Genomic DNA, 14,897 nt, shown 5'->3' with positions numbered 1-14,897 from the left:
TCTGTTTAAAAAAAAAAAAAAAAAAAAAAAAAAAAAAAAAAAAAAAAAGGTTTTGTTCACATCGACTGCCGAGAGTGTTATCACACAGTCATCCATAACAGCTGGTGCTCTCGTGCATGCTTCAGTGTTGCTTGCCTCGAAGCGAGCATAAAAGGCATTTAGCCGTCTGCAGCTTACGTCTTGGTTTCCCTTTGTAGTCCGTAATAGTTTTTAAGCCCTGCCACATCCGACGAGCATCAGAACCGGTGTAGTAGGATTCAATCTTAATCCTATATTGACGCTTTGCTTGTTTGATGGTTCGTCTTAGGGCATAGAGGGTTTCTTATAAGTGTACGGATTAGTCTCCCGCGCCTTGAAAGCCGAGCTCTAGCCTTTAGCTCAATGGGGATGTTGCCTGTAATCCATGGCTTCTGGTTGGGATATGTACGTACATTCATTGTGGGACGACGTCATCGATGCACTTATTGATGAAGCCAATGACTGAGGTGGTATACTCCTCCATGCCATTGGATGAATCCCGGAAACATATTCCAGTCTGTGCTAGCAAAACAGTCCTGTAGTGTAGCATCCGTGCCATCTGACCTCTTCCGTATTGAGCGAGTCACTGGTACTTCCTGCTTTAGTTTTTGCTTGTAAGCAGGAATCAGGAGGATAGAATTATGTCAGATTTTTCCAAATGGAGGGCGTGGTAGAGATTGTATGCATCTCTGTGTGTGGAGTAAAGGTAGTCTAGGACTTTTTTTCTCTGGTTGCACATGTGACATGCTGGTAAAAAATGTTGTAAAACTGATTTAAGTTTGCCTCATTAAAGTCCCAGCCACTAGGAGCACCGCTTCTGTTAGGGTGCGTTACCCACACACATGCACATGTAATTGTTATTCTTTTACCCAGAGTCAGATGAACTTGTGGATACCATTTGTTTGTCTCTGCGTCCAGTATGAAGGAAGTTAGAGCTAGTTTATGAGCCAATGCTAACTAGTGTTAGCAAAATGACTGGAAGACTACAGGTATGGAGGCAGAACCGAGCGATCTCCACTAGATGGGCCAGCTGCAAAGTCAAAATTAGAAATGTATGAAAACAAAAATGTGCTTTTTGGTCTTCATTTAAGTTAGGCATTAGGGTTAGCAGTGTGGTTAAGGTTAGCTTTCAAATCTGATTTGCTGACTTTGTGGCCAGCTAGTGACCACACTGCAGTACTGCCTCCAGAACAAGATTCGTGACGAAAAACGCTGACCTGCGCATATGCTTCAGTCAAACTGCACGCAGAGACACAACACATGGTACCACGAGTTCATCTGACTCTGGGGAGAAGAACAATGCCCCGAATCTCGCAGTATCCCTTTAATCACAGCTGTAGACTGGGATTGACTAGACACCAGAGAAGACGACAGTCTTGACCTGACATATTGAAGCTACCAATCAGTGGTGCTAGTAGAAGCCCTGCAGTCTGCTGTTGTGCTCACTGTCTCTCTAATCACAGACAGAGAGACAGACAGAGAGCCATACAGACAGAGAGCCATACAGACAGAGAGCTACAGACAGAGAGCCATACGACAGAGAGCCATACAACGACGGAGAGCCATACAGACAGAGAGCCATACAGACAGCGAGCCAGACAGACAGCGAGCCAGACAGACAGCGAGCCAGACAGACAGAGGCCAGACAGACAGAGAGCCAGAGAGCCGCTCTCTGTCGTCTGGCTCTCTGTCCGTCTGCTCTCTGTCGTCTGGCTCTCTGTTCCGTCTGGCTCTCTGTCCGTCTGGCTCTCTGTCCGTCTGGCTCTCTGTCCGTCTGGCTCTCTGTCTTTTCAGGACGACAGACAGACAGACAGACAGACAGACCAGACAGACAGACAGACAGACAGACAGACAGACAGACAGACAGACAGAACAGACAGGACAGACAGACAGCAGACAGACAGACAGACAGACATGTTCTAGATGGATTTAGAGGAAACGATAAAAGATGGATGGAGAGAAGAGAGATGGAAACAGAGGGGTTAATTCAGGGTCAGGAATGAGAGAGGAGGGAGAGGTAGTTAGGGGAGAGAAGGAGAGGGAGAGAAAATAATAGTGGGGACGAGAGGAGAAAGACAGACAGACAGAGGGAGGGGAGGAGAAGAGAAATGCAGAGATTGTGATAGAAAGCAAATTCAGGACACAGCTGGGAGAGAGTGAATGGATCAGCTGCCTCCCATTTCCTGTCAAAGATAGAGAGTCAGAGGGAGAGAAAGTGGATTTCATTCCGCGATTAATTTACCCATTTAAACGCAATAGTATTCAGTCATCATATTCATGTATTTAAATGATTCAATCCATATATTTAAAAGTTATGTATGAATATCTTATGCCTGATTTGATCTCTAACACCTTTCTTCACCTTTTTACACCCCACACACACACACACACACACACACACACACACACACACAACACACACACACAACACACACACAACCACACACACACACACACACCAACACACTCCCTGTGTGTTACAGTACCTCTGACCTTAGTTGGATCTTTCATACTAACACACAGCCAGGCTTGTGACTAAACTCAACAAGCCTGCTGTGTCTGTGTTAGCGGGCACATAGTTTCCTCCTGCTTCACACTCCCATTCCATACGCCTTGTGTGTGTTGCTGTGTGTGTGTTTCTGTATGTGGTTCATTATCAGTACAATAAAATGGTTCCCTGCTCTATGTCTGCAACCATTTGAACCCTGCAATCACATCACCACGCTGTCTCTCTCTCGGTCTCTCTCTCGGTCTCTCTCTCGGTCTCACTCTCTCCGTTTTCTCTCTCTCCTCTCTCACCAGAATATATGATGGAGGAGATGATGGACAATAAGTGTGTGTTGATTGAGGAACCTATTCGCCAGTGTCCTGTCCCCACACCTCGCACCTCTATCCCCTCTCTCTCCGCCTCCCCCTCCCTCAGGCACAAAAGTAAGTACGCACACGCACACACAAACTTGCGCGCGCACACACACACATACGTACACGCACACACACACTATACACATACAGTGCCGTCGGAAAGTATTCAGACCCCTTGGCTTTTTCCACATTTGGTTACATTACGTCCTTATTCTAAAATGGATTAAATAAATAAATAATCCTCACACAATACCCCATAATGACAAAGCGAAAACAAGTTTTTAGAAATTTTGGCAAATTTATTAAATATAAAAAACTGAAATAACTTATCCTCCATCATTCTTAAATGGAAGAAGTTTGGAACCACCAAGATTCTTCCTAGTGCTGGCCGCCCGGCCAAACTGAGCAATCGGGGGAGAAGGGCCTTGGTCAGGGAGGTGACCAAGAACCCGATGGTCACTGACAGAGCTCCATAGTTCCTCTGTGGAGATGGGAGAACCTTCCAGAAGGACAACCATCTCTGCAGCACTCCACCAATCAGGCCTTTATGGTACAATGGCTAGACGGAAGCCACTCCTTAGTAAAAGGCACATGACAGCCCGCTTGGAGTTTGCCAAAAGGCATTTAAATGACTCTCAGACCTTGAGAAACAAGATTCTCTGGTCTGATGAAACCAAGATTGAACTCTTTGGCCTGAATGCCAAGCATCACGTCTGGAGGAAACCTGGCCCCACCCCTACGGTGAAGCATGGTGGTGGCAGCATCATACTGTGTGGATGTTTTTCAGCAGCAGGGACTAGGAGACTAGTCAAGATGGAGGCAAAGATGAATGGAACAAAGCACAGAGCTCCTTGATGAAAACCTGTCCCAGAGCGCTCAGGACCTCAGACTGGGGTGAAGGTTCACCTTCCAACAGGATAACGCGGGAGTGGCTTCTGGACAAGTCTCTTAAATGTCCTTGAGTGGCCTAGCCAGAGCCCGGACTTGAACCCGATCGAACATCTCTGGAGAGACCTGAAAATAGCTGTGTAGCGTCGCTCCCCATCCAACCTGACAGAGCTTGAGAGGATCTGCACAGAAGAATGGGAGAAACTCCCCAAATCCAGGTATGCCAAGCTTGTAGCGTCATACCCAAGAAGACTCAAGGCTATAATCGCTGACAAAGGTACTTCAACAGAGTACAGAGTAAAGGGTCTGAATACTTATGTAAATGTGATATTTCAGTTTTTTATTCTTAATAAATTAGCAAAACATTTCTGGGGTATTGTGTGTAGATTGTTGAGGGGAAAAATAATAAGGCTGTAACGTAACAAAATGTGGACAAAGTCAAGGGGTGTGAATACATTCCCGAAGGCACTGTATCTACTACACACGCTATACTGTACACACAGAACCAGACGGATATTTTCAAACATGGTGAGCACTGCCTATTGGTATGACCCTGTACTACCTCAGTCAACTTCAATAGTGTTTTCCCTTATCCAACACTGCCCCTAGTGGCTGAGTTGGAGCAGTGCACTGGTATCTCTCATACAATTCCCGCTGCTCTCTCTCTCTCTTTCTCTCTCTTCTCAATCACCACCAGTCAGCACTCCCCTTTAATTATCTTTAGGGAGGGAGGGAGGGAGGGAGCAGAAAATACACATTCGGCACAGCTCGTGCACGCCTGAACACACACCGTGTTTAAACACCTCGACACACTTTATTGTAAGGTGAGAGGGAATGGTGGAGAAAGGAGGAGAGAGGGAGGGAGAGAGGGTGTTGTGGAGAAAGGAGGAGAGAGAGAGGGAGGGAGAGAGAGGGTGTGGTGGAGGAGGAGAGAGGGAGGAGGGAGAGAGGGTCTTGTGGAGAAAGGAGGAGAGAGGTGTGGTGGAGAAAGGAGGAGAGAGGGGGGAGAGAGGGTGTTGTGGAGAAAGGAGGAGAGAGGGAGGAGAGAGGGGTGTTGTGGAGAAAGAGAGGAGAGGGAGAGAGGTGGTTTGTGGAGAAAGGAGGAGAGAGGGTGTGGTGGAGAAAGGAGGAGGAAGGAGAGATGGTGCTTTCAGGTCTGTGAAGGCCAGTGAACGAGGGCAGACCGGAGGAACTACTTCAGAAAGGAACATATTAAGGTGTTAACTGTTATTTGGAGGTCTGCTCTCTTTAGTTAATTTGTTCAGTAGAAACAATCCCAGTTTGATCCATCACGTTATGTACTGTAGTACTCTGTCTCTAGCTGTTTTCACTGAAGGAAATACCATCAGTGAGCAGGTCACTCCAAGATGTGTGTGTGCCACAGTGGCAGAAGCTAGATATTGATTCTGAAAGTAGAAAAGTAGATTGAAAGAGAGAGAGTGATGGAAGAGAGCCACAGAGAAAAGTAGATTGAAAGAGAGTGAGTGATGGGAAAGAAGCTTCTTCTCTTTTGACTCAGCTCTCTTTCTCACCTCTCCATTCTTTAACAGCTTTACATGTCACAATTAACTAGGATTGTTGAAAACAGATTTTGTATTTTTTTGCCCCCTTCCTTTGACTATCCACATCTCCTCTCCCCCTCTCCCATATCTCCCCTCTCTCCCCATATCTCCCCCTTCTCCCCAATCTCCCCCTCTCTCCCCATATCTCCCCATATCTCCCCTCTCTCCCATCTCCTCTATTCCTCTCTCCTACCCATCTTCTCTCTTCTCTCTTCTCTCTCTCTCTCTCTCTCTCTCTCTCTCTCTCTCTCTCTCTCTCTCTCCTCTCTCTCTCTCTCTCTCTCTCCTGTCTCTCCTTCGCTCCCTCTACTCCTCCCTCTCCCCCATCTCCTTTCCCCTCCTCCTCCTCCCCAGATGATGCTGTGACAGGGGAGCTCTCCAAGCTGCTGAATGAGATGAAGATGTGTCGGGACAGAGACTACTCCTTTGAGGTGTGTTATGTTGTTACTATCTTCATCTTTATCTTATAGATCCTTTGTTGTCTTTGGAATCATGCTGATGCTTATGGTGATTAAAACAAGTCACTGGTTTAGGAGCTCTGCCAGACCATCTCATCCCACTCTCATTCCAGGAGAGCTTTGGCAGCGGTCACCTATCAGACGAGGAGCGACGCAGTAATGGCACCCTGAGCAGAGTCAGAAAGGTGAGCACATTTTGGATCAGGGAGGGTGGATGGGACCAGGGGGAATCAAGGGGGATGTGGAGGGTGAGGACCATTTTGGATCAGGGAGGAAGGATGAGACCAGGGGTAATCAAGGGGGATGTGGAGGGTGAGGACCATTTTGGATCAGGGAGGAAGGATGAGACCAGGGGTAATCAAGGGGGATGTGGAGGGTGAGGACCATTTTCGCAATTTTGGGCTGTTGGTATCGTACCGTCGTATTGTTATTCTTGGATTGGAAAACCATGTTCTACTGCATCACTCTGGGGTCCATTACTGTAGTAGCATTTAGTCACCAGGAGAGGGCAGCCTCAGACACGCTGTAAGGTAGAAATGTTTACTGAACAAAAACATAAACGCAACATTCACGCAACATGGGTTACCGTTCATGTAAGGAAATCAGTCAATTGAAATAAATAAATTAGGGCCTAATCTTTTGATTTCACATGACTGGGAAAACAGGAACATCTATTAGTCACAGATACCTTAAACAAAAAGTAGGGGCAGAGATCAGAAAACCAGTCAGCATCTGGTGTGACCCCGCTGCGAATAGAGTTGATCAGGATGATGATTGTGGGCTGTGGAATGTTGTCCCACTCCTCATCAATGGCTGTGCGAAGTTGCTGGATATTGGCGGGGACTCGAACACGCTGTTGTACACGTCGATCCAGAGCATCTCATACATGCTCAATGGGTGACATGTCTGGTGATGTCTGAGTATGCAGGCCATGAAGGAACTGAGACATTTTCAGTTTCCAGGAATTGTGTTCAGATCCTTGCGACATGCTGAAACTTGAGGTGAAGGCGACGGATGAATGGCACGACAACGGGCCTCAGGATCTCGTCACAGTATCTCTGTGCATTCAAATTGCCATCAATAAATACACGTGTTCGTTGTCCGTAGCTTATGCCTGTCCATACCATAACCTCACTGCCACCATGCGGCACTCTGTTCACAACGTTGACATCAGCAAACTGCTCACCCACACAATGCCGTACGCGCTGTCTGCCATCTGACAGTACGTACGGTACAGTTGGTACAGTTGAAACCGGTACAACGGTACAGTTGAAACCGGTATTCATCCGTGAAGAGCGCACTTCTCCAGCGTGCCAGTGACCATCGAAGATGAGCCTTTGCCCACTGAAGTCAGTTACAACGCTGAACTGCAGTCAGGTCAAGACCCTGGTGAGGACGATGAGCACGCAGATGAGCTTCCCTGAGACCGTTTCTGACAGTTTGTGCAGAAATTCTTCGGTTATGCAAACCCACAGATTCATCAGCTGTCTGGGTGGCTGGTCTCAGATTATCCCGCAGGTGAAGAAGCTGGATGTGGAGGTCCTGGGTTGGTGTGATTACACATGGTCTGCGGTTGTGAGGCCAATTGGACGTACTGCCAAATTCTCTAAAATGACATTGGAGGCAGCTTATGGTAGAGAAATGTATATTAAATTCTCTGGCAACTGCTCTTGTGCACATTCCTGCAGTCAGCATGCCAATTGCACACTCCCTCAAAACTTGAGACATCTGTGGCATTATGTTGTGTGACAAAACTGCACATTTTTAGTGATGTAATGATCATGCTGTTTAATCAGCTTCTTGATATCCTACACCTGTCAGGTGGTGGATTGTCTTGTCAAAGGATACATTCTCACTAACAAGGATGTAAACAAATTTGTGAACAAAATGTTGGAGAAATACGTTTTTCGTGGAACATTTCTGGGATCTGGCTGGGCCACTCAACCATAAAGGCCTGATAGGTGGAGTGCTGCAGAAATGGTTATCCTTCTGGAAGGTTCCACCATCTCCACAGAGGAACTCTGGAGCTCTGTTCTCCCCCGATTGCTCAGTTTGGCTGGGCAGCCAGCTCTAGGAAGAGTCTTGGTGGTTCCATACTTCTTCCATTTTAGAATGATTGAGTCCACTGTGTTCTTGGGGACCTTCAATGCTGCAGACATTTTTTGGTACCCTTCCCCAGACCTGTGCCCAACACAAGCTCTTATGACAATTCCTTCCACCTCATGGCTTGGTTTTTGCTGCATGCACTGTCAACTGTGGGACCTTATATAGACAGGNCTGTGCCCAACACAAGCTCTTATGACAATTCCTTCCACCTCATGGCTTGGTTTTTGCTGCATGCACTGTCAACTGTGGGACCTTATATAGACAGGTGTATGCCTTTCCAAATCATGTCCAATCAATAACATTTACTACAGGTGGACTCCAAGTTGTAGAAACATCTCAAGGATGATCCATGGAAACAGGTTGCACCTGAGCTCAATTTCAAGTTTTATAGCAAAGGGTCTGAATACTTATGTAAATAAGGTATTCCTGTTTTAAATTTCTAATACATTTGCTAAAATAAAATGAAAACTGTTTTTGCTTTGTCATTATGGGGTATTGTGTGTAGATTGATGAGGAAGAAAATGAATTCAATCCATTTTAGAATAAGGCTGTAACATAACAAAATGTGTAAAAAGGAAAGGTGTCGGAATACTTTCAGAATGCACTGTAAATTTCTGTTCAGTATAGTGCATCCTCCTTCCTTCCGTGAAGTAACCACTGATCTGACATGACTGGATTGGTGAAAGCTATGTAATGGAATCCTTGCTTTACATCAAATCAGTGATTTTGCTGGAATTCACTTGAAGGAAGGCAGTAAGGTAGGAAGGAAGGGTGCGTGTTTTAGTARTAGAACAAGGCCTTGGTCAGCCTAGCTTCACCCCTGAGAGCTGATTGGTAGAAGGGCTTTCATCTCGTTTCTCTCGTTTCCAGGGAGATTGATACCTGTGGCGTTTGGCGCGGCACACTAACAGGAATTGATCTGGTCTGAATCAAACCACTGCCGCTGTGTGTGTGGTGGGWGTGGGTGGCTTGATGGAGCAACAGCCTCTGGGCTGGCCTTGGCCTTGGTTTAATAGAAGCACAAACACGTCTCAATCAGTCACACACTGAGGCGACGATGTAGGCGCACACACACACACACACACACACACACACACACACACACACAGACACAGACACAGACACAGACACAGACACAGAGCACATGTAATGGAGAGGGTTACGTACAGTATGCATTAGATTTTGTGTCTTCATGGTCAATGTCTGTATGTGTGTCTCATACTTATTTGTATGGCTCTCTATGGATCTGGATGTGTGAATAAGTCCCCTGKGCCCATCCAGGCCTATGGGCTKATTTGTATGCATGCACGACCATTAGCATGACACACTGTAAATGTCAGAGAGTGGTGCAGCGTCTGTCCATCAGACAGACTGATGAATAAAAACATGGTCATCTCCCATATCTGCTGTAGGACACACTCATCAACTTCCTGGTTCCAGAGCTGAGGTATAACCATAGACATAGTGTTGGATGTCTATGTGTGTAGCCCACTGCCCTCCTCACTACGTCTGCTGTACACTACGGAAGGGCCTCGCTGGCTAGTAGCGAAGCCTCTTGGCAACGAATCAACATGCTGGTTACTGAATAGAACAAGTCAACAGCCAGGTCACAAATAGGTGTTCATCATGTTTGTTTAATAATGATGTGACATCATTGGTGGCCCGTACCGCCATGGCCTTGGTGGCCCGTTGGTGGCCCGTACCGCCATGGCCTTGGTGGCCCGTACCGACACGGCCTTGGTGCCCGTTGGTGGCCCGTACCGCCACGGCCTTGGTGGCCCGTACCGCCACGGCCTTGGAGGCCCGTACCGACACGGCCTTGGAGGCCCGTACCGACACGGCCTTGGTGGCCCGTACCGACACGGCCTTGGTGGCCCGTACCGACACGGCCTTGGTGGCCTATTGTTTATGTACTGTAAGGGACGTCTGTCCTGTTGTCTCTACAACTTGAATGTCTCTTCCATGACAATTCCGTGATTGCCACGTGTGATTGTAAGATGACCATTGACAATTGACAACACAGTCAAACCCACACTACCTTAATAGTAGCACACAACAAACCAGCTTTTTCCCCACTAAACATAGTACTTTGTGGTGTGAGAAAGTCAGGGAGTCCCACTACTCTACCCCCAGGCTTCCAACGGGCCTAGCTCTGACAAATCACCTCTACCGTTCAACAGAGAACAAGACATATTCATTAGATACATGCTAATATTATTCCACCAAAGGAGTGTATCATCATTCAACTGATCAGACCTGGAAGGACCTGGCTGCCTGGGTCCATGTTGAAGCCTGTGTCCCAAATGGAACCCTTTCTGGCAGCCTTTATGGCACCTTTTCTAGATCAAAGTAGTGCCCTAGTATGTAGGGAATAGGGTCCAATTTGGGAAACGGAAAAATAATAATGGTATCAGTGTTAAGTCCATCTAATAGACCTTGTGCGTGTGTAAGAGAGAGATGATTATTGTGTATTTTGTAGAGTATGTCTATATTGCATTTTGTTTAGTGTTTTTGCAATCTCATAAGACTGGTGACATTCTGGTTCTTCCATTTATTTTCTACAGCAATTTCTCTCTCCCTCTCCTCCTGACTCCATCTGCCCCTCTCTATCATTCTTTCTCTCTCTGTTCCTGTCTTGCTCTTTCTCTATTTCCCCTGCCTCTCTGCCTCTGAATCTCACTGGGACCTTGGGCTTCCCCTCTGCATCATTTGGGTCACTGGTATTATCAGGAGACAATACCCCTTTCACAAGACCCATCTAAACATATATCCTCTTGGCAACACAGACCCTGTAAAAAGAGAATATTGTGTGTGTTAGTGTGCACGTGTGTGTATTATTTGTTTGTTAGGATCCCCAGTAGCTTTTGTAGAAGCAGTTGCTGCTCTTCCAGGGGTCCACAAAAAACACTAAACATTACAAAGTAACAAAACACTTATAGACAAGGAAAGTCAAACACATTTTAAATACAATTATATACAAACAATGCAACAAAAATAATGTGTGTGTGTTTGTCCCCGCCGTTCCATGAGTTGTTTTTTTAATCAGGTCATTTTGCTGTTTGAGTAATGGGAGATGGAAGAGTTCCATGCGATCATGGCTCTGTTTAAAACGGCGTTGCCGTGAATTTGTTTTGGACTTGGGGACTGTGAAGAGACCCCTGGTGGTATGTCTTGTGGGGTGTGAATGGGTGTCTGAGCTGAATGTTATTTGATTATGCAGACAGACTGGATTTTCGTCACAGTAATATTTCTCATTAAAACTAGGAGAAGCAGTTAATCTCTTGTCAACCCTCAACCAGTGAAGACTGGCATGCATGTTGATGATGTTAGTTCTGTATGTGCAGTTAAATGTTCTGCTTTGTTTATGAGCCAGCTGCAGTTTTGCTACTGACTGTTTCCTTATTTAGAATTTCAGTGAGCTCACTGGCTTTGAGTGCTGTAGAGTGTGAAATCATCCACATACGCAGGCATTCTAGTTTTGTGTAAGACCAATGGCAAATAATTTGTTAAAATAGAGAAGAGTAACGGCCCAAGGCAACTGCCCTGAGGGATACCTCATTGTAGATATCTGATGTTAAAGACGATTCCATTGAAGAACACTCTAGGTTCTATTGGATAAATAACTCTCCAACCATGTGTTGGCAGGTGATTTAAAGCCATACCAAGTGTGTTTTTTCAATAATAATGTATGATCAATAACATCAAAGACTGCACTGAAATCTAACAATACAGCTCCAACTATCATCTTATTATACATTTATTTTAACCAATCATCCGTCATCTGAGTCAGTGCAGTACAAATTGAGTTTCCTTCTCTATATCCATGCTGAATCAGTAGTTAACTTGTTCTCTGAAAAATAGCTTTGTATTTGTTCAAACACAATTATCTCCATCAGTTTACTAAGAACAGGCTGTTAACTGACTGGGTGGCTGTTAGCGCCAGCAAAGGGTGCTTTACTATTTTATGCAGTGGAATTACTTTAGCTTCCTTCCACACCTGTGGACACACACTCCTTTAGGCTTTAGTTAAATAGGGGTGGTGATACAGTCTGCTGCCATTCAATAGTTTACCATCAAGGTTGTCTATACCTGGAGGCTTATCATTATTGATGGATAAAAACTGTTTTTCCACCTCTCCCACACTAACTTGACCGAATTGAAAACAGCAATCCTTCTCTTTCATTATTAAATATTTTATACCAAAATATGATGGTTCACTGTTCAATGTTGTCATTTCACTTCTGAGTTTTTCCACTACTAGTGAAAATAGTCATTGAAATGATTGGCAATACCGAAAGGTTTTGTTATGAATGGCCCATCAACTTCAGTGAATGATGGAGATGAATTGGGTTTTTGGTAATTTATCTTTGTTTGGTAATACTTTCTTCTTTTAGTTTAGTTTAGTCTCAACATTTCTCAATTGTCATTGTGTTGACCAATCAGCAGAGCAGCCTGACTTGTTTGCCACCTCTTTTGCATAATTTCTTTGAAACATAAAATGTTTCAGTTCGTCATCAATCCAGGAGGCTCTAACAGTTCCCACATTTAGTTTCTTAACAGGTGCATGCTTGTCAACAATTTGCATGAATCATTTTCAAAAGACTTCCAGTTCTGCATCTGGATTCACTTCCTCATACACATCAGACCAACACAATGTTTACATCTTTAGTATGGTATTGTGTTTCTCTGTAGTGACCTGGAGTAGGTGTGTGTGTGTGTGTGTGTGTGTGTGTGTGTGTGTGTGTGTGTGTGTGTGTGTGTGTGTGTGTGTGTGTGTGTGTGTGTTTTAAAAATGAAAGGTGTGATTATGTATCTCTTCTGCGTCGAACCAACTCCCCCCACTTCCCCGGCAGGAGGAAGAGGGGGGGAGAAGAGCTGTGGCCCGCTGGCTTTGGGAGGCCTCACACCTTGCAACGGTTGTCACAAACCTGGGCTTCTCAGCCTGTCACAGGTACGCACACACACACAACCTCCCCCTTTCACTTGTATTCCTACATAGCCTCTTCCTCCTGTCATTTAATACTATGATAATCATTGTTATGGAGTGCCAGTATACTATATGCTATAATTGCCCTGTCTCAATCAAATAATCACTCTAATGGCCTGTTTCCCAGTTTGCATGGCTTGTTGTTCTGAAACCCTCAGTTAATATACATCACCCAGCAGAATGCAGCTCTGATGGGCCATGTAGCAATATGTTTATGTATTTCCATGACTAATAGAGCTCAGTTGATGTGTCTTGCGTTTTCGCTTGGTGTGTATTTGTCGTTGTGTTGCCGGTGAGAACCGCATAGTATCTCTCTCGACCACTTGCTCTTTTTTCACAATCTATCTTTCTGACTGTCTCTCTTTGACTGTCTCTCTTTGACTGTCTCTCTTTGACTGTCTCTCTTTGACTGTCTTTCTGAACTATCTTCTTGACTATCTATCTTTCTCGATATCATTCTTTGATATCTATCTTTCTGTATATCTAATCTTTCTGACTTTTTCTTTCTAGACTCTATCTTTCTGACTATCTACTTTCTGACATCTATCATTTCTGACTCGGTATCTATCTGATATTATCTTGTCTATCTATCCTGTCATTTTTTTCGACTTTCTCTTCTGATATCTATTCTTCTCACATTATATACAGTGAAAGTCAGGTTAATGGTAGGTTTAATAATCCTTACCCCGAAAGTACATTCTAAACTGTTTTCAACAATATCTACTAAGAATTATCTAAGTAAAAATCCTCCTGTCTTAGCGTCGTTAGGATCACTTTATTGTTATTTAAGAATCGTGAATGTCTATGATAATAGTAATTTGAGGATATTATTTATTTTCAGGCGCTTTTTATGCTTCTTTCATCACATTCCCAGTGGTTCAGAAGTTTACTACACTCATTACATGGTAGCATGCCTTTAAATGTTTTAACTGTTGCGTCAAACATTTCGGGTAGCCTTCCACGAAGCTTCCCACAATAAATTGGGTTGAATGTTGGCCATTCTCTGAAGAGCTGGTGTAACTGAGTCAGGTTTGTAGTCCTCCTAGCTCACACATGCTTTTTCAGTTCTGCCCACAAATTTTCTATGGGATTGAGGTTTGGGCTTTGTGATGGCCACTCCAATACCTTGACTTTGTTGTCCTTAAGCCATTTTGCCACAACTTTGGAAGTATGCTTGGGGTCATTGTCCATTTGGAAGACCCATTTGCGACCAAGCTTTAACTTCCTGACTGATGTCTTGAGATTTTGCTTCAATAAATCCACATAATTTTCCATACTCATGATGCCATCTATTTTGTGAAGTGCACCAGTCCCTCTTGCAGCAAAGCACCCCCACAACATGATGCTGCCACCCCCGTGCTTCACGGTTGGGATGATGTTCTTCGGCTTGCAAGCATCCCCCTTTTTCCTCCAAACATAACTATGGTCATTATGGCCTAACAGTTGTATTTTTGTTTCATCAGACCAGAGGACATTTCCCCCAAAAGTACAATCTTTGTCCCCATGTGCAGTTGCAAACTGTAGTCTGTTTTTTTATGGTGGTTTTGGAGCAGTGGCTTCTTCCTTGCTGAGCGGCCTTTCATGTTATGTCGATATAGCACTCGTTTTACTGTGGATATAGATACTTTTGTACCTGTTTCCTCCAGCATCTTCACAAGGTCCTTTGCTGTTCTGGGATTGATTTGCGCTTTTCGCACCAAAGTACGTTCATCTCTAGGAGACAGAACACGTCTCCTTCCTGAGCGGTATGACGGCTGTGTGGTCCCATGGTGTTTATACTTGCGTACTATCGTTTGTACAGATGAACGTGGTACCTTCAGGCGTTTGGAAATTGCTCCCAAGGATGAACCAGACTTGTGGAGGTCTACAATTTTTTTTCTGAGGTCTTGGCTGATTTCTTTTGATTTTCCTATGATGTCAAGCAAAGAGACACTGAGTTTGAAGGTAAGCCTTGAAATATATCCACAGGTACACCTCAAAATTGACTCAAATTATGTCAATTAGCCTATCAGAAGC

At 44.8% G+C, this 14,897-nt stretch overlaps 1 protein-coding gene across 1 annotated transcript in view; it reads left to right on the top strand.

Moving 5' to 3' along the window:
* The window catches only part of LOC112075840 (ankyrin repeat and sterile alpha motif domain-containing protein 1B-like), a 19,662-nt gene extending 13,695 nt beyond the window's left edge, over nt 1-5,967 (top strand). Inside the window, exons 3-5 of the mRNA XM_024142771.2 lie at nt 2,821-2,949; nt 5,685-5,761; nt 5,864-5,967. Coding sequence (XP_023998539.2) covers nt 2,821-2,949; nt 5,685-5,761; nt 5,864-5,959 — 302 coding nt within the window. The 3' untranslated portion in view covers nt 5,960-5,967. The remainder of the gene's footprint in view (nt 1-2,820; nt 2,950-5,684; nt 5,762-5,863) is intronic.
* Nucleotides 5,968-14,897: the final 8,930 nt, after the last annotated feature.

The sequence above is a fragment of the Salvelinus sp. IW2-2015 genome, unplaced genomic scaffold (genome assembly GCF_002910315.2).
Source record: "Salvelinus sp. IW2-2015 unplaced genomic scaffold, ASM291031v2 Un_scaffold3429, whole genome shotgun sequence".
Lineage (NCBI taxonomy): Eukaryota > Metazoa > Chordata > Actinopteri > Salmoniformes > Salmonidae > Salvelinus > Salvelinus sp. IW2-2015.
The sequence above is the reverse complement of the archived record's forward strand: the minus strand, read 5'-3'. Positions and strand labels throughout refer to the sequence as shown.